The 22,652-nt window shown below is 33.4% G+C and overlaps 1 protein-coding gene across 1 annotated transcript; it reads right to left on the bottom strand.

Moving 5' to 3' along the window:
- Positions 1 to 7,824: 7,824 nt before the first annotated feature.
- On the bottom strand, positions 7,825 to 12,566 carry LOC127876736 (uncharacterized). The gene is made up of 3 exons (XM_052422168.1): positions 12,315 to 12,566; positions 10,340 to 10,530; positions 7,825 to 8,802 (listed from the first exon to the last, which is right to left on the bottom strand). The coding sequence occupies exons 2-3, from the start codon at positions 10,418 to 10,420 to the stop codon at positions 8,317 to 8,319; spliced, it is 567 nt and encodes a 188-aa protein (XP_052278128.1). The 5' UTR covers positions 10,421 to 10,530; positions 12,315 to 12,566; the 3' UTR covers positions 7,825 to 8,316.
- Between the last annotated feature and the right edge of the window lie 10,086 nt (positions 12,567 to 22,652).

Below are 22,652 nucleotides of genomic sequence, written 5' to 3'. Positions count from 1 at the left end.
ATGAGCAACGTAAGAATAAGTTCAGAATCATCTCCCCTTGAAGTTGAGAAAAATATGAAATTACGCTTACAAGATGAAGCAGATTTTTTAAAACCTACACAGTTCTGTTCCATTAATGAAAACTGCACACGGATGCCAGTAAAAAAAGGAAACCAATATAAATAAAATGAACTATGAAATATTCTGGGGTAACAACACAAAATCATAGATAAAGGTTATTTGGGGGTTATAACACAACATCATAGATGATGGTTATTTGGGGGTTATAACACAAAATCATAGAAAATGGTTATACCAGTATCTTTTTCTATTTTGTTTAAAATAATCGGCCAATATATTTGTGTTTACAGTAGAAAAAAAATCGTCCCATGTAACTTCATTTAGTGCCTTTTACACTGAAATTCCCGAGGCCCTTTGATGCTTTGCATCAATACTTATCTTGTTATATATTGTCACAAGCAGATTGTCCTATGCATGTTCAGCGTTTTATAAAGTATGTCAGTCTTTGTCGTGGTTCAGTTATCTGTTCATATGCTTTATGATAAAGACACGCAGTGTGAACGGTTGTTTCTTATCACAAAACAGTAGTAGTTCTGATTTTCATTAAATAAACCGTCGCTAATGTAACGGATAACTTTTTTGTCAAGGTTAAGTAGGTCCAGAATAAGCTGTTTTAGGATTTAACATTCAACCCGATTACCAAAACCTCGTTTTTAAATATGTTTGCCCGTAATGTTATTGATTGGGTCACAAGAAACTCTATCCCAACAACCCACCATACATCTTTCCCGAGGGCGTAAATATAAGGACATGATTAGCATCAGCCCAGAATAAACAGCCAATATCTTTAACTAAGGTATAACTTTTGGATAAAATACACATAGTGTCAACATGCTCCACCGACCGAAAAGGTTTGTGCTGCATGAGATTTAAACTTTCAAGAACGATCGTATTAGAGTTGAGTAGCACTTGCTATTGAAGTGTTTCGTGGTGTTTAGACAAGATTATGTGCGCCAGTTTATCAAAATGAAATAGCGTAAGTGGCCCTGATCAATTATACGGTTAAGTAAAATTAAACCATTCAACATAAACATGACACTCAATTGCACACGGCTAATTTTGTTTACAAATGTTCCATATGATTTTGCGCCTTTTTTCTGTCAATCTTGGGAGGAAGAGGTCTACTCGAATTTCAAGTTCAGTGTATAATTACGAACATTTTATCGACATCAATTAATTATGAAATACATTAGAATGTTATATTGCAACCAACACGCATGACATGTTGGAACCGCAGTCGTTGTCGAAAATCACGATATATCCTGCTGTTTTTTAAACAAAAGTTACTGATGCACGTGAATATTAAAATAAAGTAATGTCTTATAAATAAGCGTTTAAAAAGCCATTTAAAATGCACCATTCCGGAGAAAAGCAATTCGTTCCCTATAAACATCTCGTTTTAAATTTATCTTTATATTTTTCAGTAGTATAAACGTTAAAAGCCGATGACATACAATAAATAAAACATATGCTTAGTACAAAAAGTGATAATAATATAGAACTGGTGGTATATATTACTAATAACATTAAGATCAGTTTTGTGCCCTGTCACAAGCATAACGCTCAACGTACTTTAGAGAAAAAGCTTTTGTACCAAGTGACTTACAGCAATATATCTTTCTAATTCTCAGCTCTGTTCGTCAGTATATCCATTGTAAAACACCAACAATGAACACACTAAATTGAAATCCACTCGAGGTATTTTCCAGCAGGTATAACTACAAAATACATCCTGTTAAACACTTTGTGAAGACCTGTGTATACATAACGCCGGTTAGCCGAATGAAGGACGAGATTTTCTTCATCCATAGTTTAGTGAATACGTGAAAAGCTGTTAATGAATTATTAATGTTCCATTGAACGGCGATTTATAAAAATGTAAAAGCTTTTTACCTTGATACGATTGTATAGCCGCCTAAATTCCGCTGCTTGATCAAATCAGTATAATTTTTAGAGTACAATTTAGAACCTTAAGAAATGTCATAATATAGTATTATGTTTAACTCAGAATATGACACTCTTTTAACATGTTCTGCATGTTTACTTAAAATAATTTTCGTATGACCCAGCCCAGAATAAATATAAAATGCCATAGCCATAAATTGAACACGTTTTTATGGCAATTATGGCAACTTGTTATACCTCTACTATTGCTTAACAGTTTGTTTACACCGTATGATTAACTAGAAATGGTGTAAAACATACGCAAGGTCATTATGTATCAACATAAACGTCGCTATCACAATGTTTATAAACATATTATTGAAAAACTATACGTCTTCATCTAGAAATCTTCCATCTGGCGCTCAGAAATAGATGATCAGCTTGTTCTATTTCAATGAAACTTTTCCACAGCTGTTGATTGGAAAAATATTTCTTTAAAATGGATTTTAATACCAGGGAATTTAAACTATTGCTCAAAATGATCCTGCTAATGCGTTGTTTCAATTGTTTAACTATTTACATACACATATTTTATGTAAGCTTCGTTATTAGGACATAAATAGGTTGTCGCCAAATGATGCAAAAGAAGCTTAACAATGTTCTCCCTAAAACTTTGAAATAGCACAATATTAAAATTAATGATAGAAAAAGAAGAAAATAATGTTACACCGTGAAACACACATACAGATATTAAGATATTATCAGATCTTGAAATTAATCATGAGATGATCAATCCTATTAATGAAGTTTTGTGGACGGTAAAATAATTAGGATAAACGCGATCAACTGCGATTCATTGTTAATTGGAAGCATCTTAATATATAATAATTTAATCGTAACCTATAGCATTACATTAAGACCACGTTAGGTGCATGCTATGTTCCCAATGCCGTGCATTCGTCCACGAACGCCGCCTACTGACCTTACGTAATTATTTATTATAGTCTTCCTCTGATATTTTTTACGTAGATTCGATATAATGCGTGTTCCTACTGTATGATACGCTGCTTTGAGCTAAGTTTCAATTTGTTAAAGGTTTTCCAAAATCACATACAACGATCTGATGCGGTATGATCTACAGATAAAGTTGGATTTTATACAGTCCGTTGGGAGTATGTCACATAGTATAGCTTATGTCTGTCAAGGTATCACAAATTCGTGAAACAGTTCACTTGTATTAACCACTTTGTCAGACATGCGATTTTTTTTATCCAAGCAGCAAGAAAGAGATGTGTGTGTATCAGAGTTTATTTACAGGTCCTACCGGCCTCTTCACGAGGTCTTTGAGGTCCGACCTGCAAGCAAGAAAGAGATAAGCTTATTTGGTGATAATAATGGTTTACGATCGATGACGTGGGAGAAACAATTTAACAAATAAGCGATTGTTGTTCTAACCTGTACACACCTTAATTTACAAGTTTTACATGTGAAAAGCTAATTAATATATATTTAAACACCATTTCAGCGGAGCCTCTTTTTTACAAACGAGAGATGACGACCTAGTGGTGCATGGCCACAACCCGTTGGCTTTTTGTGTGAAATTATCATTTTGAAAAAAGGTTCAACGGGCAGAAGGAACCCTAGTAACTGATGTAAATACTTAAGTATGTCGAAATTAATTCATTCGTTTATTAATTATTCTCCCGACATAGTTTTACATCTCTTGAGCAGTTGACATTGAACTTTGATCTCGTGACCATCCAAGCATATCGAGGGGTTAAAGCCAGAACGTGATAACTCCATTTTTCAAATAGTGGAGAAAAACGCAAAATTAAGGTTTGACAGACTACAACTTTTAAATGAATATGAATATCAGCATAATATTTGGTTATAAGATAGGTAATAGTATTGTTATGACATTTTAAACATATTATATGATTGCATAAAATATTTTAATGCTTTTGTATTCAAAATAGCACTTACTTCATTCTGGCATAAACGTAAAACATATATTTTCAGAGTACAACTGTGTTAAGTGCACTTGGTGCTCTTTTGCATAAGAATTGAACGCTGCTTTTCCTATGCCATACAGGACTTAATGCCATTAAAGCAAAACAGCCTTGTGCTATGCATCTATTTTACGAGACTAAACGAAACATGTGCACTTAAAACAAGTTTATTTTAATAATCATAATGGTAATTCTTTTTGTAGAAGTACATACTTATTTTCTTTTGCATTCTAGATTTGAACAGGACGTGCAAATGTGTCTCCAACCTTAACAATGGAAGAAAGTTAAGATTCAGATATTCTATTCCACATCTGCATCTTATCTATCTTCTATTGTATCTGGGTCTGGAATATTCTTGAAATACTGGTGATATTCTGAAGGAATTATCCCTTCAGAGCAAAGTGATTGCAGGTCTTTCTTCTTTGTTGCTGTAATTGGAAGTTTGGAATCTACAAGTGTTTTATGTCACATTTTATAGAAGGTCCTTTGATAGAGGATTTGATTTGATTTTATAGAGGATATGAGTTTACCACACTGAAAACTGGTGTCATCAAAACTGCAATTAAAAAAACACATACCCGGATCACAATTGTAGTTTTATCAATTTTATTTTTGTCCATATAACCTTTTGTCCACTTACATTTACAATATTTGGCGGCATTACAGTTAAAGCTACATGCTTGATATAAAAAGCGTCATAGTATATTTCATAGGCACTACAACATACGGAGTTCTCTTTGGTGTAACCCTCACAATTGGTTCCCATTAGTAAATATACAAATGTAAATTTCTTTGCTCATTCTATGGAAGCAGGTACACTATCACACTCCATCTGGGTATGTCCACTTTCTAAATACTTTTGTTCAATGGTGTCTATGTTTTTACATTTTTCAATGCAACAGTAATAACCTATTTTCGATTTTGACCACTACAACAGTCAGAATAAAAACAGACATTCTTTTCTGTCATGGGAAGAGATTTCATGTAAGTCAAAAGACAGGTTCCCACTTCACAGCCGCATTTTCCTTCAGTTTCGTTCCACAATAAACATGTCAAACTTGTGTTTTGTAAACAGTAAAAGAAAATATTGAAACTTTTTCTTTTTCTTTTATAATAAACTTGGCTCACACGAGAACATGGAATCGGTAAAACAGCCTCTAGATAAAATCTTATTTTACCATCTTAGTGGGAGAATAATGTCTTTTAGATAAGCACCAATAAAGGCATATTCTCCCTATCTAATTACAAATTAGCACAATAGTTTGTGTATTCCTGTTTAAATAAACAAGATGCTATAATTCCTTAACAAGGTAAGGGCTTCATATTTTGTTTTTACCTTAAATTATATGCACAAATGGCTTATTTTTAAATGATTTAAGTGCACTTAAATCCTTTTGGCACATGTTTTTACTCTCAATATGTATGAAAACTTATTGTGCCAAAATGACTTAAGTGCACTTGAAGCATTCTGGCATACACCAGATTTGTCGATAAGCACTTAGTGCACCTTGGTTCTTTCTATGGAGTATTCATGATGTGATTCCAGGGAATAGTGCATATTGTAGAGCGTTGGAATAACTTTATGAAAGTGCAAAAAAGTGATTTTTGATAAAAAGTGCACTTATCACGTTCTGGCTTTAGCCCCTCGATATGTCAAAGCTCATGAACCATTGACGAACTGAAGAACCGTTTTCTCGGACACTGATCGTGCGATGCTACCGATATCGAGCTTGGCATTTGCATTTTGTGGTTCTGATAATCACAATAGAAATGATTATTTCCATTCTTAACTATTATCAAATAAAATTTACAACAGCTATTCTAATATCAGAAACATTAAAATTTGGACAAAGAAGCAACCAGTATGACTGACAAGAATTGCAGTAAAGGGAGCACTATAAATTCACATCCACTGGGTTCATGCTGCTTCGCTATCACGTGTTGTAATTCATTGATATTTAAACAGTCATAAAAGTGTCACTTCAGAAACATTATTGTTAAGTCAATTTATTACAATTTTACATCAATTCTCAATTATATCATTTGTTTTGTCGCGGTCATACTTCTGGTCATCCGTATCATGATATTAATCATTTTCATTATGATCATGGTCATCGTCGTCGTTATAATTATAATATTAATAAAATATGCGTTCACAAAAAAATAAAAGTATTAATATGATAGATTGACCAATATAAACTTACTTCTTAACCATTAATGTTAATGTCACAAATAGCAAATAACATACCAAGTAAATAATAACATGATTTACCAGTATCATTAATAAAACAGATTCACAATCACAGTCAGCCAATCACAATGATTGTCACCATTAAATCATCACCTATTTCAGCAGCTGCAACCAACATTTGCCTTATTCATCCCCACATTAATAATGATTAGTATTTAATACAAACTCATGTTCTATGCAATCGAAATGTTTATTATTGTCAACATAGACGTCAATATTTGTTGCACGGAAAATAAAACCACTTACCAAAAAACTCTAGTGTTACATCGAGCCGACCTCTAAATAGCTGATTGAAATTGTATCCTTATAATTTATGAAATGAAGCATATTCCTTGTTCGAAGTAAGCAATATACATTTAACTGGATGTATATAATGTCGCTTCAAAAGCTCGAAATGTCATATTTTAAATGACATTCAGGGAGTGGGCAAAGAGCAAGAACTTGTGTTTTAATATAGTTTACGTAGCACATTCATATCATATTTGTTATCAATTTTGTTCACTGAACTGAGTATGGAAGTAGTTGGATGTCAACGGGAGGGGGGTGGGGGTGGGGGGGATGAGAGCTTATATTTTAATGACTTATACAGATTATGTAAATTCATGTTTTATGTCATAAATATTGAGTACTTCAAACACATAAAAATTCATTCGGTCATGTTGTTTTTAAACATGTCAAATATATATTTAAAACATTTGCTTATATACGGTGTACTTTTACTTTAAATTTTTGGTATCAAAGGATTAAGGACAATCATATGAAAGACATATATTTTTTACTATTGCATTTACTCGACCACTCATGGGTACACTTTTATTAACCTAATAAAAGCTGACCAATAATGTGATAAATTAATCTGAATGAAGCGAGTATTCGTTTTAACCCTAAGCTATATGTTACATTTGCTTAAAAAACGCAAACATTATTGCACATTAAAATCCTCTAACATGGATTGCATGCTGCTGGTCTGCTTATTCGAATCCTCACAAAACAGAAAAAAGTCAGATGCACCAGACATACTTGTATATCATACACGTGTGCAAAATGACAGTTGAATTCCATCAGTGAAAACAACAAACAATTATTGTGCATTTTATTTACTGTTCCAGTAATTAATTGTATTCATGAACACTTTGTTCTTTTTTGATAACATTTACTTGATGTGCATGTGTATAATCAATCAGTTATATGATGAGATCGACTCAAGTGACAAAAATGTATTGATCGTAATAACTAACCATCTAATTAGCTCGTGCCTTGCGGGATATCGTCTCAACTATGTAAATATTTGCTACAATAAATAAGATGAGTTAACAAAACACAGACTTGATGTCTACGGCTGCCCATTTGTTAACTATGGAGTAACTTTTGGGTCGTTATGAAGTGATGCCATCTATTTCGGGAATAAAAAGATTATATATATATATATATATAATATATATATATAAATATATATATATAGATATATATATATATATATATATATATATATATATATATATATATATATATATATATAGATATAAATATATATATATATATATATATATATATATATATATATATATATAATATATATATATATATATATATATATATATATATATATATATATATATATATATATATATATATATGTATATGTGATTGTCTCAAGGCGGTCGATCACTCCAATATCATTTGATGCAACGTTTATGTTGAATAGAATGCAAGGGCATAGGTTGTGATTTTGAAACTAAAATACCGTATTTTTAATTCGCAATAACCTAATGAGAATGATATCAAAAAACATTAATTGAAGCTCCATTAAATATGCTGTCAAGACTGTGCTTGAGGTTGACACATAAATGCCATTCATTGATGCAAATACTCATAAACTCAACCGAAGCATCGACATTCTGACAGCATTCCCTTTAACAAACAGAACCAGTTGTTATATAAGGGAGACAACTTAACATTGGAGACAGCCGACGCAGCATCGCAGTGAATCGATCAGTTTGTTTCAGAATATCTTGAGTGATGACATTTGTGTATATTTCTTGATTGAATATCATTATACTGTAGAGAAAAAATTGCACAGTAAAACGAACCTGTCAAATTATTTTAAGTAAGTTAAAATCCATTTTGTGAGTTTATTGACCCTTTCTGTTTGGTTTCGTTTCCTGCGTTCATCAACGTTTGTTCGTTGGTAGCTGACGCCTGCGTTTGTTCGTTGGTAGCTGACGCCTGCTCGATTTGGCCTTCTGTGTCAACCAGTAAAGGCGTATTTTCATTAGCTATTGCTGCGTTCGCTTCAACGGGGACTGCCCTGCATCGCCACATTTTTCGGCGCACAGTTTCGTCACAAAAACAAAACAGGACACAGTTCCAAAACGCCTGTCCGCTAGCACCATAACTCTGAAGGATCAGCAGGATTCCCATAAATTTCTGAGTTGTGTTTTTATTTAATGTCGTGGGATCCAAGTACAATGTCAGGTAAAAGCGAATGACTCCCCACAGTTTCAAGGCGTACAACACGAACCAGACAAGGAGGTAGTTCCTGTCTTCCTTGCGTAACTGGCTGTTGGATGCGTCTTGCAGGGAACGTTTATGTAGGAACTGCAAAGATACGTAAAACGACAACCACAAAATATGACGGTCATGTGCTATATTTATTTTATGGTACATGCACGTTTACTGGTATCTTTATGCCAAAAAGAATTATCAATAAAAATGATTAAGGTGGGGATAAAGTCAGATTGTATAGTTGCTCAAACTCGCGATTGTTAAACCGCACATGAAACTGTTTAAAGTAATTCTCAATGCTGACAAAGTGATTAGGTGGATTCGTTGAGATCAATGTCTCCATTCAGGTAGCGCCACTGTAATGGGCACCTTTCCAAATATAATCGAATGTATTATTTTCTTAATCAGCATCATTTCACTGAACTACATGCACATTTTTAGCTTGGCTTTTTAAAAACACCCCCACGCTCGGCTTTTGTCCAGTTTATTTGCACCCCTGGGATATATGAAAGTTCCATAATATATCCAGATTTCCAAATATGGGCATGTACTTGGTGTGTACAGATGCAGTTAAGGTGTTTAAAGTTTATTTTTTTTATAACTTGTTATCTATGGAAGAGCGCCATGAAATGTAAGTGGTTTCAGACAAGTAGAAAAAATTTGGTTAAAAATAAAGTGTCATACAATTCAAAATTGTATGATTTTAGTAATATTCTGAACTAAGACTTTATAGATAAACTATATACAGCAAAAATACCAAGAAATAGACAGATTTACCGTTTACTTTTTGAAATAAAAGTAAAAATGCAACATGCATGATTCGTATTTTCAGCAGTAAATCACCTAATTTAGCCCTAACGTTGTTTTAATTTCAAAAATTAAAGAATGTGCATAAACATTGCATCATATTTAACAATAAACATAGCGTATATGCTATATTAAATCAAAATACGTTAGAAAAGATATAAAAAGCGTCGCAAAACGTATGCGTTGTCTGCAGGATTCGGGAAGATCCCAAAAGATTTCTAGGAAATCGCCTTAACCACTCGGGCACGACAACTTCACATTATTACCTGCTTAAATTACATATCTATAAGTAAACAGGTAAAAAGTATTTGAAGAAATCGCGGGAAATCATTACAGTGGCGCTGCCTTAAAAAGATTACGCTTGCGTATACAGTCAAACCTGACTTAAAGGTCACCTATTGACAACGGTCGGTCTGGGTACCCCCCCCCCCCGACAAAAATCCTTCTATATTACACATGAGAATAACGGTCACCTGTCTACAACGGCCATGTTTGCAAAAATTAAATCATTTAAAACTGAGTTGTTGATGTTTCTTAATACTGACGTCATATTGTCTATTGTGCGTCTATTTCGCGGTTAACGAATGTGTTTGCGGTAACTACCTTTGATGTGATAAATTCGAATGTGATACATGTGAACTATTGCACGCGAACCGGAAAATTTTCGGTTGATCTATTAGGCTATACAGAACTTTCCGCCTCATAAACTAATGGCATCGCAAAGAACTCAAAATCAAGAATCATCGCCGGTTATTAATCCACAAAATGCATTATATAATTATAACAATTTACGATAGAGCCACTACGCCAATACAATTCTTACCAGGAAGAAAATGATGTGCAGGTAGAAGAAACAGGAAGTGACGTAGGAGGTGAGCTGCCAGCCGACGTCTGCGCGATACATGAGCTGCTTGAGCTTATGCGTATCTCCGTCACTCTTGAGGCCGCACCAGACGCCCGTTCCGTAACAATAGTCCTCTCCTAGGTTAGAGACTACCGAGCACACAATCGCAACTGGAACGACGACAGTGCAGCTTTGTTAACCAATCAATCTAATTAAATAAGTTACGTTTTGTAACACATAATAACTTTTTTATTACATACAGCGGATATATATCACATTTTTTGTTAGGCTCAGCAAATTGCGAAATTAATAATCAGTAGGGTCAATCAGTGGGGTCTTAGTCATCCAATATAATATCCAACATCATTTATTTTTCCGTTCTTTTTATGCTATATAAATTATACTTATACTTATACATCCGTCAAATCTTATTTGTGTTTGAAAAAAAGCAACTATTTGTACTTTTGAGATATTTTTCAGTAATTTCTTATATTAATACCTTTACTAACTTTCACCGAAGGTAAAGTATTTCTTCAGAACATGCTACTTAAGATATTGTTAATGTGCATTTTAAATTCTCCCGCTTATAAAAGGGCCAAAAGAAATAAAGGTATTTGAATCAGTGCACATTATAACTGTACCGTATGTTTGAAAATTCATCGGTCAACAGTTATAATACATAAAGGCCAAACGCTATCAATATTATTACAAAATGATAAAGCTTACAAAAACTAACGAATTTGATAATGATATCTTAATTTTGATTACGTATAAATACATTACACCATGTGATGATGATTTATAATTTATATATCAAGTTGTTAGCAATATTTCTGGAGTGGACCTTAAAATGTCACCTAGAATTATGTCTTTGTAATGATTTATCTTTGTCTTAACAGTGATTCTTTTTGTCTTGATATTTTCAAACGATAATCTTGTAAAATATTTTTACTTTGCGAATTTGACTTGACTTCTATTCGCAAACACTCGTTCCGTGACGTTCATTTACTGTTTTGATTTCTATTTATGTATTATTTATATCTCAAACCTATTTTTCATTGTTAAATGACATGCGCGAGTCATTAATCTCTACTCACTAAAAGATGTCCGTCATAAATATGATTGTTATTTGTCATTTCGCCGAGAAACATAATTTCGTATCTCTATTGTCCGCCATCTTGGAATAATAACGTATGCGACAGGTGTGCATTGCAACCTAAAATCATATATGTCCAACTAAATTCGCGGACCAATAGATAAGAATGTTGTCGTTCGGCCACACTGGAAATGCTCCGTTGACAACCCAGAGAGGGTAATAACGTTATAGTCAAGATGTCGACATCCATGCCGAGGCAGGTATTTTTCGCCGTTTTTACCCTTTATAACTTAAATTAATGTTGTAAATGCCACTAAGTTTCCAGCCATATCGGCAAAAAAGTAACTAGCGTTTATTTCGTATTAATATCCGCTCTATATCTCGACTTTACTCGCTGCAAAATTTCTTAGCGGGATGACCTAATTACATCTCCGCTAAGAAAATTTGCGGGGAGTATGGCCGAGATATCATGCGAAATAAACGCGTATCACCTTTTCTTTTTAATGATTTAACTGGAAAGTGAGCGTCATTTAAAAGTTTAACAAAAGTAATAAAGGGTTACAACGGCGAAAAATAGCTGTCTCTGCAAGGACGGCGCCATCTTGACTATCACGTGATTACCCCATCTGCAATCGTGCTGTATAATATTTCCAATAATTTTGAGCTTATTGAAATAACTTGACAATCCTTTCGGAAAATTTTAGTCAGATATTTGGGATATGTAACTTGTTGACATTGGGAAACAGCTGTAAATCGGGGGTAATTTTGAGCGTACAAATCAATGATGAATAAATATGATCAGGCCAATACCTGAATACGATTTGAAATCTATTCCGACGGTTTATCTGACAGACTTACTTGGAATGCCCCAGCAAACCACATGGTAGATCACATGAGCGATTCTACGTGACGTCAGAGTTATTTTTAGAATGACCGTCGCCCAAAGATGAAAGGCGATGACGAACGTCCACAGGAAGGAAGCCAAGTTGGAGGCAGTGGTGAAGAAACTCTGGACGCTACACAGAGCTGGAAGGCTATTGTCCGGGTTGGAGTCTGTGACATTGGTCAAGCAGTTCCGGTAAAACTGGAAACCGAAGACAACTTAAGCAAATATTTCGCGTTTCCAGAGTCTTATTTTTGCTAACTGCAGTCTCGGGGACCCATCGCTGATGGTTGGCTTTAGTAAGAATTAAGAACTTATAGCTTTGGAGCAATGATGTTATCACTAGAATCGATGACATACGCGATACTGCTTTAAAACGTACATAGATCTAAGCGAGTTTTCACTTTAAAGGGACTTATACACAAATTTTCGAATTTTAAAAATATGTCATTAGATGAATTTACAGCCAATACTGTGATATTCGGAATAGTTAAAAACAAGTACCAAGGAAAATTTATAATATAAACGTGCCTGTCCTGTTGTTTGAATTCTAGTTATTATACTAGTTTTAATATAGGCTTTTTGCATATATTCTCTTTTTATCTGGCCATTTTGCAAAACTGCAAACAAGTCACTTTAAAATAATATATACATTTTCAGTATGGCACTTTAATTCCAAGCAAAATTACTTTAAATGCATAGGCAAACATTTATTTGCTTTATTGTAAATATTATTAACTTTAGTAGTGTTTCCTTTAATGGAAGTATATTAAAGCTCACCGTTTTTGTCCAATAAACATACACATATCTTGACACTCCGACCAGATTGCCAACTGCCGTTATGAAATCTGCAATCGTTAAGTAAACAAGTAACTTCCGCGTGAAATTATACTCCTTGGGTACGAATCTGTAGGTTGCGAATATGATTATGGCGCCCGCGATGGACAGGACGCTACTCGTACCCGTCAAGACGATTTCCGGAGTTCCGATTTGACTTGTCACTGACGGTGCTTTGTCGGAAATCACCTCGAAATCATCGATCTTCATGTTGATTTAAAGTTAAAATTATTTATGTCGCTGATGAAGGATTGCAGTAAACGAAATCAGCGTAGACACTTTAAATTCAGTTCAATGTTAATTGTACATCAAAATGTTATAGCAAACTTTCGTTTTCACTGTCCAATATATACTACCTACCAAAGTTAAGTGCAGTATTTTACGAGCACATAAGAAGTTATTATAGTTAATTATTACATTAAAATCGCATACTAAAATATGTTACACAGAACCATAACACATTTATTTTCACTGTTCCGTTTTGTAACTGAATACCAGAAAACAAAACCCCTTGCTGCAGTGCGTGTCGCGTAGTTTTAATACACTGCACCAACGAGATAACGCGCATACAGCAACACCAATTCAATGAAAAGTTATCGGATGAATAACCGCACAGCCATTAATGCTTGCATGAGTTTATCTTAAATGTACTCAACCATGAAACGAACGATATTTTTCATTATACCAACCGAGTAACTGTAAGATCTTTTTACGTCAGAATTTTAAATAATGAGAAATCTTTAAATGTACCGCAAAAGTGTATACCGGTAACGTGGTGTATGAAGAATAGACGAGACATTAATTTCAATGCCATTTTACGTACGATTGTTACAAAACGCTAGTTTTTTATTGCGCAAAATTAACTTAAAATTTATGTTGACTGAAACTGTACAATAGGCGTTAAAATCCGATCTCGTATGGTGTAAAACGATGTTTATGTTTGCTATTGTCCGACCGACACACATTTCTTGCCCGACCCTAAAATTGTTCGTTTTTAAGGGTGTATAATCGAAAAGATTCCAATTAGTTTTGCTAGATTCGATAATTTTCACTCAATAATTGTTTTTAATAAATACAATTTACATAGAAAATATGGTTGAAAAAAGAATTGGGTGATCTCTTTATGTCATAATCAAATTAATGTGCGAGTCGTTAAAAAAAAATCACGAAACATCTTAAATACTCGTACCTATCCAACTTTTGTGGAAGATATTAGTGGAAACAAATGACACTATTTACCTTAGAAAAACTGAAACATCGAAGTCAAAATTTATGGACGACTATATCGCAATCGCTTTAGAAAATTGGTATGTGGGTTCCTTTTTTGGTCGATTTTTAAGTAAACCCACGCTATTTAAAATACTGTGAAGCAGGTATTATATGTTAACGTTTATAACGCTTAACCGTTTTTTTTTCAAGTCACGAATCACGTATGGTAAAGGTAGAAATCGTTTTACTCAAAAGGTATGTGACTAACTGAAGTTTCATGTTTTCGTTAGAAAATTGTAAGACGTTTACTCAAATTGTAACAAGACTATTGCAAAGCAGTATAAGTCCCCTACCGGCTCCACAATTGTCAGAATTTATTTTTATTTGTTGTCATAGCAACCATAATTTTTGACGTAGGAACAAAATGAAATGACGTACATAATGTCCTTATTGCCATCAATCCATGTTTCATGTTTCATGAAAAAATATTAAGAACTTTTAAAGTTATCGCAGGATCCAGAAAAGTGTGACAGGCAGACTGACAGACTGACGGACACACAGAGCGCAAACCATAAGTCGCATCCGGTGAAACCGGTAGGGTACCAATAAAAAGAGAAATATTAAAATTAATTTTATTGCAAAGTATAGAAGATCGAATTATTTCGCCTTCATCAGATAAACAATATAATAAGTGCAATCGTTTTCAGTGATTTCTCAATTATAACAAATTGATTTATCAGTCGTTCGTGACTGTATTCAATCTGTTATCGGCATTGCCTACTTCCTTCTTTTGTAAAGATAAACGTTTAATGACTGGGTATGTTAATTGTTGGTGTGTTATCACACTTTCAAGGTCTTGAGGTCGTAATCGCAAGTGTTTATCAGTGTAAAATATATCCAACTAAATCCGGCATAACTTTCCGTATCGGTCATCGTTTCCCTAGCGTACTGTAACTATGTTGTAACCCACGATACATTTAGGAGATGTACATCATATGTATTATGCTGCACTGTATAAATGACAGTGTCTTTAGGCTTTCGCTAATTGTAAACATGATACGTTCATAAAATATATATTTGCATTTGCATACCAATGCTTTCTCTAAACGTTTTAATAAATCATAGAATATGTAATGTAATTTCAATGAACTATACAAAGCTAACTTGTTTTAGTAAGTTTTGGGTGCAGTGAGAAGTTACTTTCAAAATATTGATATGTCTTCTAAAAATAACTCAAACCTTTATCATTTAACATGACACGTGATCATACCTCAGACAGTTTACATTTTATTTTGAAATATCCCACAAATGTGTAAAGGTTTGAGCCAAGACACATTTGTTAACATGTTTTGCGGCGAATTATTGTAACATTGACCGATGGCTGCTTCAATGCGCGTTATCAAGTACCGCTAAGCGGAATGCGAAAAGCAGGGCTTTTGGGGGACATATCTTTAATAAGCATAACAATGAAAATTTGATCATTGGCAACAACCAATTTATTACAATTATTTACGGACAAGTTACATGTAATTCACAACGACCAGACCGGTTTCATTAAAGGGAGATAGATAGGGGAAAATACAGATTAATTCATGACATGTTGAGCTACACTGACGAAAATGAGATCCCGGGTTTCCTTTTCTTATAGACTTCGAAAAAGCATTTGATTCATTGGTGTTGTCTCTTATACAGAATACACTTTCCTTCTTTAATGTTTGTCCAGACATGAAGCGTTGGTTTCACATGTTATGTAAAGATTCATAATCAGATGTTTCTCAGTGCGGATACTTATCTTATTGAATCCCCTTTCGTGATTTATTTTAATCCCCTGCGCTCAAGTTTTTTCACTGGTAATGAGATATAACACAAATATAAAATGTATTACAATTAATGAAATAAAACATCAATTATCACAGTTTGTGGACGATACTACTATGAGAATTCAATTTGATTCAACACAACTGTAACATGCTTGGAGTTAATGTTCATGTTGACCTGTCAACAATAATTAAAATTTATTACGCTGAGTGATGGACAAATTGTTATAATGTAACATATTCTGAAAAATTCGAAGAATTGTAACACCAATTTGAAAGATTGTTATTGTGAATACACTTATTGTGTCGTTATTCAATCCCTTGTTCAGTGAATTGCCTAATCCACCCGATAAATCATTCATTCAATAAAAACAATTTTTCTAAGTTTGATTTAAGACGGTTATAACAAAATCAATCAAGTTATCAACAATTTTAAAAGAAAAAAGAACAGGAGGGTTGAAAATGATCGATTTTGATGATATTTATTCAAGCACTGAATTGCAAGGTTGCACAAAATCAATCAATGATTATGATATAAATATATATTACAGGATTCCAAACCCTTTATTAACCCAAAAAGTTTTGTAAAGCTTCAATCTGTATTGTCGTAAATGAATAAAACATAAGAGTTATTGTTTAATCCACTTTTTTATAATCCAAATATATTAATAGGAAATAAAGAAAATTAAGTCATGGTTCGATGCTGGAATTGATTGTATATGAAATTATACAAATTATCAAACCCTTTTACCCTTATTACTGCAACTTATACTGAGAAAAGAATCTGGAGCAAAATATTATACATCGTTTTAAATATAAATAATAAACAACCATCAGTAAAAGCAAAATGATGTACAAAACTCAATGCCATAATTACTGAAAAATAAAGGAAATGCATATTTGAGCTTCCCTTTTTAATATTCAATGATGTTAAAGGCAGTGCATTCAATGTACAGGATATTGGAACAATACGTTTTTTTAATAAAATAAAAATTACTAATGTTTTATTATGTTCTTTTTGAAAACAATATGAGAAAAATATAGAGCATTTATTCTGGAAATGTCAGAAATCTAAAGCAACTATTGATGTGATGTTACCAAGGCTAATCTTTTCCTTTCATTAGTGTGCCAATTTTAATCATAAGATATTTAACAAAATCTGCTAGAACCATAAATAATGTTATTAAGTTTTATATAGCTATATTTATACAATTGTAAAATGAATAAATACATTCCAAGCACAAAAGGAGCCAAGAAATACGCATAGTTGAGAAAAATGTGAATTTTAAAAACTGTTTAGAATCCTTTGACAGTGAACGGGAACTATGTAATACCATTGTCTCACAAAATGTTACTTGGACAATATTATATGAAGGAGATTTGTGTCAAACATTTTAATTATTTACACCAAATATTGTTTTCTATGCAATTTCATCTGTTATTACGTTCTATACATTCTTGTTCGTCTGTACACAATGGAGAATAGCTTCGTTTTGATATTTTCTTTCAAAAAAAATCCACAAGAAATAACATGTAATTGTAAAGGTAGAGATACTTTACTAACCTCTTTCCTTTGCATGTCATCAACCTCCATCATAAAGATAACCTTAGACGTGTAGCACATGTTGTGTTTTCATCTCTGATTGCATTACACGATTGTGCTTTTGTACAAATTTTATATGTACTGTTTTGCAATCTTGGAATACCATGTTTTGAAAACTAATAAAAACAAAACAAAAATTAACATTGTTTCTCAAATATAATCAATGTCATTTTTAGTGCAAACACGAAGAGGTTTAGTTTTTCTCTAGTAATGATTCTGCCAAATGCGCGTTTTCCGGAAATTTATCAACTGCTTTCTGTACAACAGAATGCCAATGTTATTTACTGTACAACATAATGCCAATTTTATTAAATCATTAAAAACTGCGACAAAGCTTAGCTAAGTGTTTTTTTCTAAATAAAATGTATATTAAATATAAAGTTAAAGTCGTATTTCTTCGCATACCTGCGCATGTCAACAATAACACAATCGTGTAATGTAGTCAGAGATGAAAACACAACATGTGCTACACTTCTAAGGTTATCTATATGATGGAGGTGGATGGCATGCAAATGATAGAGGTCAATAGTCATTTAAATTTCAAGCTAAAGATTTTATCCGGAAAAGTGGGCAGAGGATAATATTATTCATATGCACAATACAGTGCTTTTGACGTGAATGACTACCGGGTACATGGGGTATTACACGTCTTAGCCTCGTATCTACGTGTTGTTCAACAGTTGTTAATACTCGCATTTACACATTATATTGTTACTTTAATACTGTTTCAGAAGCTCAATTTGGTTTTAGAAAAAGGCGGTACACTGTAAATGCAATATTTATATAATTGCCTTAAGTAAAAAAATGTTTATTAAAACACGATTATATGAGATATATTTTGATATGATAAAATGTTTTGATACTATCTATAAAGATGCACTGTGGTTTATAATATATGAATGTGACCTAGAAGGTATATTGGTATTTCGAAAACATGGTTAAATGGTACCGAAAATTAAACGTATGCTGGCCAATAGAAGTAGTCATTGATTTCAATTATCTCGAAACGGTTGTTAGTTATATTTGAAATTGTTAAATTATAACTTTACTTTGAATCAATAATATATATCTGATACAGAACTTAAATCAGTGGATGTTGTATATTCAACAAATGTTAGTAATTTGATTAAAAACCAAAGACATTTGCCAATTGTTTGACAATTATTCACGTGAACAGTTTTATTATTTAAAGCGGTATAGTAAGAACTTCCAAATAAATATTGTTTCAAATATTAAAGAATGTTTGGACAATGAATGGTTTTCTTATTTATTTGATATTGAACAGTAGACGATGGCCCTGTGATAACCAAGTATCGTTAACTTGAGCCTGTGTATGAATGTTCATGGTTTGAGACAGTGTTTCCATTTTTCTTATAAGTCGATATGCTACTCGTTCATAGAAACGAAAAATATTGTCTCTATTTCAGAGAAACAGATATTGAATACGAATTAAATTTTATTGGTAAATGCTTAAAGTTTGCTTGTCGATGTTAGGAAAAAAACTAAACAATTTGATTGCCTGTTCACACATTTCCCCAATATTAAAAAAGTGATTCTAAACACGCACTTATAATGCTAGCAAATGATATTAAAGAAGCGCTAAAATTAAGAATTACTTTCCTGAATACTCATGTGTAATATACACAGAGTTGGTCTTCCTTACTCTGAAAAGAAGTTAATTTATGTTAATTTATGGAAATGACATAATCATCGTTTTTTGTTTTCCGCACAACTATCTCTGTATTTATTGTGTTTATGCGCATCTGTGATTACAATTTGTTTATTAGTATAATGAAATGTTAAAATGATTTAATGTGACAAAAAGCATATCATATTTTGATGTGTTTAAATTATGTACTGTTTTGTCATGTCTTTTCTATGATTGCCATGTAACTCCAGCAATAATGGCATATTTTCACTAGCTTCAGCTGCTTCCGCTTGAACGGGGACTTTATTGCATCGCCACATCTTACAGCGCACAGTTGCGTCACAAAAACAGAACAGGACACAGTTCCAAAACGCCTGTCCGCTAGCGCCATAACTCTGTACGATCAACAGAACTTCCAACCATTTCTTAGTGAGTGTGCGTTGTAACATATCATCTGGCAAGTACGCCGTAAGGAAAAAGCGAATGACTCCCCACAGTTTGAGGGCGTACAACACGAACCAGACTAGCAGGTAGTTCCTGTCTTCCTTGCGTAGTTGATCTTGGGATTCGTCTTGCAAGGAACGCTTATGAAGAAACTGAAATGATACATACAAACGACAAACCCTATATTTTTCTACATACATATATCGGCTTAAATAGGTAAAAACATGGAAAAATAATTCCGTTATATACGTCATACCCGGTATACGGATTTTAATGGGAGAAAATCGCAAACCGATAATTTGAAATTTTATTTCCGATATATCTCATTGTATGGTAACAATTAAGAATTACAGTTTCATTGCAAATATTCCAGAATATCAATTGATCAATAATGAGTAAACGCGGGAAATATAGGCCTATAAGCTATTGCATGATTAACTGCAAATACTATGTTTAGACATATATTCATTTCCCGCTCACTAAATACTTACCACCCTACCACCGCGGAATTCGAAATCATATATAACAGAGATGGTAATCACGTGATAGCCAAGAAGGGTAAAAATTATCTGCCTCGGTATATACGTCGCCATCTTGACTATCACGAGATAGACCCCTGTGTATAATGGCTTGTATTTTAAACAAAATTCACAAAACTTGTATGACTATCAAAGTCACAACAAAGCTTACCAAATAGAAAATGATGTGCATGTAGAAAAAGCAGGAAATAACGTAAGAGGGGAGCTGCCAGCCGACGTCTGCGAGAAACATGAGCCGCCTGAGCTCCGTCATGTCTCCGTTACTCTTGAGGCCGCACCAGACGCCTGTGCCATAACAATAGTCTTCGCCTAGGTGTGATACCATAGTACTCACAATGACAACTGGAACGACAGCATGTTGCTTTTATAAAACACACCGATAACATTTGTTAACAATTATGATACTTTCCTAAGTGTCGAACATGTGTTTAAGTAAACAATCATGTAAACGTTAAGAAAATACTATAAGCCATGTTAGTTTTTTTAAATTTTCATTCTCTAAAATTCATTCTGCCGATAACAAAATCTATAAATCACAGCACAGTAAACATATTTTACCGAACTTGTGACATTTAATTGGTCAACAAATTCTTTTACAGACCAAACGTGCTCTTACTCAGCTTCCACAAATAAGAACAATTTAAAGAAATGTAGTACATCAACAGAGATTGAAGACAAACTAATGTTATTTTAATTATATCTACTCCAAAGTTAATTACTCGGAATGCCCCAGCAGAGGACATGGTAGATCACGTGAGCGATTCTACGTGACGTCACCGTTATTTTTAAAATGACCGTAGCCCATATATGTAAGGCGATGACGAACGTCCAAAGGAAGGAGGACAAATTGGAGGCAGTAGTGAAGAAACTCTGGATGCGACACAGATCTTGAAGGCTGTTGTCCGGGATGTAGTCTTTGTCATCGGTCGATCCTGTGCCATTCGTGCAGTCCTGGTCATGCTGGAAAACGAAGAAATTGTTTGCAAAAATTGATCGAACTCCCAAAGAAGGAGCTGTCCGACTTTCAACTAATAATTAAGAGATATGCATTATGATTCAAAATGTTCATGTAGGTTTTCACTTTAAACGGATCAATATTCACACAATAACAGTTGTAAGGTTAAAAATATGTTTTAATAAATAACACTCTATTTAAATTGGTATTATTAACTCTTAGCCGTACACATTGCATTAATGTAATGTAATAAACATATATTTAAATATGTGACTCAGAAAGCTTTGTATGGTCCAAAAATGCGAATGTGCAAGGGAGAAATTTATCATAGATAAGGATACATAAACACCGAGCAGCATTTTATCTGTTTTATAAGCATTATGTGTCAGCTTGAGGTGGGGGAGTTTTAAATTGCATGTTTATTTAATCCGAAAAACAGCCTAGTGTAAAGCTAGAGAATGTGTAATACCACAGCGCATTAGAACATAAGCATTCCTAGCTCTGAAATGATATCAGTATATTTAATAAGGCCTCATATCTCTGGAATGTATTGACAAATCTCAATGGTCGATCCTTGTTTGTTCAGTTGAAATCTATTATCTGTTAAGTTACGCAGCAATATTTCATGTGCTCAATTAGAATGGTTCATTGACGTTGAATTGCCCTTATAATGGTCTGGAAAACTTGCGAAATTTGAACCTAATGTAAATGTACAACGCCTGTTGAAATTATAGTGAAACTGTGAAAATAACTGATTTGCCTATATATTGTGCAACACAGCCACAATCATTCTGGAATGCTTTTTTCATGTGTTGCCGTTATCGGTGAATGAAAGCCGGTTCGAACCCAGATCTCACAATATAGCCAAAAAGTGTCCCCTTAACTTACACATGTGTGCACATATTCGTGTATTTATAAAAGAAATAAGAAATAAGAAATAAATAAAAATTAAACTCACCGTGTTAGCCCCATAAACATAAACATATCTTGACACTCCGACCAGATTTCCAACTGCCGTTATAAAATCCGCAATCGTCAAATAAACAAGTAACTTCCTCGTAAAATTATACTGCTTGGGTACGAATCTGTAGGTAGCGAATATAATGAAAGCGCCTATGATAGAAAGAACGCTACTCGTACCCGTCAATACGATTTCCGGAGTTGCGATACGGCTAGTCACTGGTTTTGCCTTGTCGGAAATCATAAAGAAATCACCCGGCGTCGTGTTTGTTTTGTAGTCCATTTATTAATATTAAAGTTT

This window comes from Dreissena polymorpha, chromosome 4, assembly GCF_020536995.1.
Source record: "Dreissena polymorpha isolate Duluth1 chromosome 4, UMN_Dpol_1.0, whole genome shotgun sequence".
Taxonomy (NCBI): Eukaryota; Metazoa; Mollusca; class Bivalvia; order Myida; family Dreissenidae; genus Dreissena; species Dreissena polymorpha.
This window is presented reverse-complemented; position numbering and strand designations above follow the sequence as displayed.

Coding starts and splice junctions, on each gene's coding strand:
- LOC127876736 (XM_052422168.1), bottom strand. CDS start 10,420: ATGTATCGCGCAGACGTCGGCTGGCAGCTCACCTCCTACGTCACTTCC. Junction 8,803..10,339: donor TGCACATCATTTTCTTCCTG/GTAAGAATTGTA, acceptor GTATCTTTGCAG/TTCCTACATAAACGTTCCCT.